Source organism: Balaenoptera musculus, chromosome 6, assembly GCF_009873245.2.
Source record: "Balaenoptera musculus isolate JJ_BM4_2016_0621 chromosome 6, mBalMus1.pri.v3, whole genome shotgun sequence".
Taxonomy (NCBI): domain Eukaryota; kingdom Metazoa; phylum Chordata; class Mammalia; order Artiodactyla; family Balaenopteridae; genus Balaenoptera; species Balaenoptera musculus.
This window is the reverse complement of record NC_045790.1, coordinates 3,370,844-3,373,292: the sequence shown is the minus strand read 5'-3', so window position 1 is coordinate 3,373,292 and position 2,449 is coordinate 3,370,844. Positions and strand designations below refer to the sequence as shown.

Sequence of the window (2,449 nt, the reverse complement as noted above, 5' to 3'; positions counted from 1 at the left end):
CTTAAAAGCTTTTGCACAGCAAAGGAAACCATAAACAAGACGAAAAGACAACCCTCAGAATGGGAGAAAATATTTGCAAATGAAGCAACAGACAAAGGATTAATCTCCAAAATTTACAAGCATCTCATGCAGCTCAATATCAAAAAGCAAATAACCCAATCCAAAAATGGGGAGAACACCTAAATAGACATTTCTCCAAAGAAGGTATACAAATTGCCATCAAACACATGGAAGAATGCTCAACATCATTAATCATTAGAGAAATGCAAATCAAAACTACAATGAGATATCACCTCACACCAGTCAGAATGGCCATCATCCAAAAATCTACAAACAATAAATGCTGGAGAGGGTGTGGAGAAAAGGGAACCCTCCTGCACTCTTGGTGGGAATGTAAATTGATACAGCCACTATGGAGAACAGTATGGAAGTTCCTTAAAAAATTAAAAATAGAAGTACCATATGACCCAACAATCCCACTACTGGGCATATACCCTGAGAAAACCGCAATTCAAAAAGAGTCATGTACCAGAATGTTCATTGCAGCTCTGTTTACAATAGCCAGGACATGGAAGCAACCTAACTGTCCATCGACAGATGAATGGATAAAGATGTGGCACATATATACAATGGAATATTACTCAGCCATAAAAAAACCTAAAATTGAGTTATTTGTAGTGAGGTGGATGGACCTAGAGTCTGTCATACAGAGTGAAGTAAGTCAGAAAGAGAAAAACAAATACCATATGCTAACACATATATATGGAATCTAAAAAGAAAAAAAAAATGGGCATGAAGAACCTAGGGGAAGGATGGGAATAAAGATGCAGACCTACTAGAGAATGGACTTGAGGATACAGGGAGGGGGAAGGGTGAGCTGGGACGAAGTGAGAGAGTGGCATGGACATATACACCACCAAATGTAAAATAGATAGCTCGTGGGAAGCAGCTGCATAGCACAGGGAGATCAGCTCAGTGCTTTGTGTCCACCTAGAGGGGTCGGATAGGGAGGGTGGGAGGGAGATGCAAGAGGGAGGGGATATGGGGATATATGTATATGTATAGCTGATTCACTTTGTTATAAAGCAGAAACTAACACACCATTGTAAAGCAATTATACTCCAATAAAGATGTTAAAAAAAAAAAAACAACTGTACCCATCCAACCTACCAAGTGCCAGGATTGTCATTTGTTTCCACAATGAAGAATTTAATGTCTTGTTTCGGACAGTGTCCAGTGTCATGACTCTCACTCCACAGCATATCCTTGAAGAAATTATTTTGGTAGATGACATGAGTGAATTTGATGATTTGAAAGAGAAACTAGTCTACCATGTGGAAATTCTGGGGGGAAAGATTAAATTAATAAGAAACAAAAAGAGAGAGGGACTGATTCGAGCAAGGCTGACTGGAGCATCGCGTGCTTCAGGGGACGTTCTGATGCTCCTGGAGAGCCACTGCAAGGTGAATAAAGTATGGCTGGAGCCCTTGCTGAATGCCATTGCCAAGGACCCCCACATGGAGGTGTGTCCTCTGATAGATGCCATTGATTATGTGACCCTGGAATACCAGCCCTCTCCTGTTGTCAGGGGAGCTTTCAACTGGTATCTGCAATTTAAACGGGATCATGTTTTCTCTTATGAGACGGATGGACCAGAAGGACCCACTAGACCCATCCAATCACCTGCAATGGCTGGAGGAAGTTGTGCTATAAGTAGGCATTATTTTAATGCAATCGGAAAGTACCACAAGGGCATGAATCTCTGGGGAGGAGAACATTTGGAACTTTCACTAAGGATCTGGATGTGTGGAGGCCAACTCTATACTCCCCTGCTCTCGAGTAGGACATATTGATAAGCAACACGTTGCAAACCACACTGGAATTGTAAAAGCCTTGGTATATAACAATCTCAGACTGGCGCACATTTGGCTAGATGAATACAAGGTGAAGGGTACGTCCCTGGTTTGGAAAGGTGAGTGAGAGTACAGAGAGGGACTGGCTTCTAAAAAAGCCTTCTCCTGCTTTCCAGATACCAATTTTTGTACTTTTCCTTAAATTAGGGCAACCCTTCAGCTGTTCACCCACCCATTTTCAGACCCTACTCTCAACTTGTTCATTCTAAGCTGCTACACTTGCACCTTACTCTTTTTTTTTTTTAATCTCTAGGGAAACTCAAGTTTCTCAGAAGTAAATCAACCAACACAAGAAGTCTTTTTTTTTCCCCCTAGATCTATCTTCCTCCCACAAAGATGGCTCGTCTGTGGCAAATACCTCCTTCTGCCCCCATTCCCATGGGCAAATTTTTGGATTCTCTTCCTCCACTACCAAGCTCCCAAGTGATGCGGCTGCAGCTGGTCTGGGGACCACACAAGAACCTCTGCTACCTTTTTTCTCTAACAGTCAAAGATATTTACATCAAAGCCAGGCCCCTTCATTTGTGCATCTCCCC

General features: G+C 42.1%; 1 protein-coding gene across 1 annotated transcript; it reads left to right on the top strand.

Annotated features, from left to right (window-relative positions):
- The first annotated feature begins 1,130 nt into the window (after positions 1 to 1,130).
- LOC118896927 (inactive polypeptide N-acetylgalactosaminyltransferase-like protein 5) lies at positions 1,131 to 1,980 on the top strand. Its single transcript, XM_036855566.1, is given in 2 exon segments — positions 1,131 to 1,822; positions 1,824 to 1,980. Coding segments are annotated over 2 exon segments (849 nt in total).
- Positions 1,981 to 2,449: the final 469 nt, after the last annotated feature.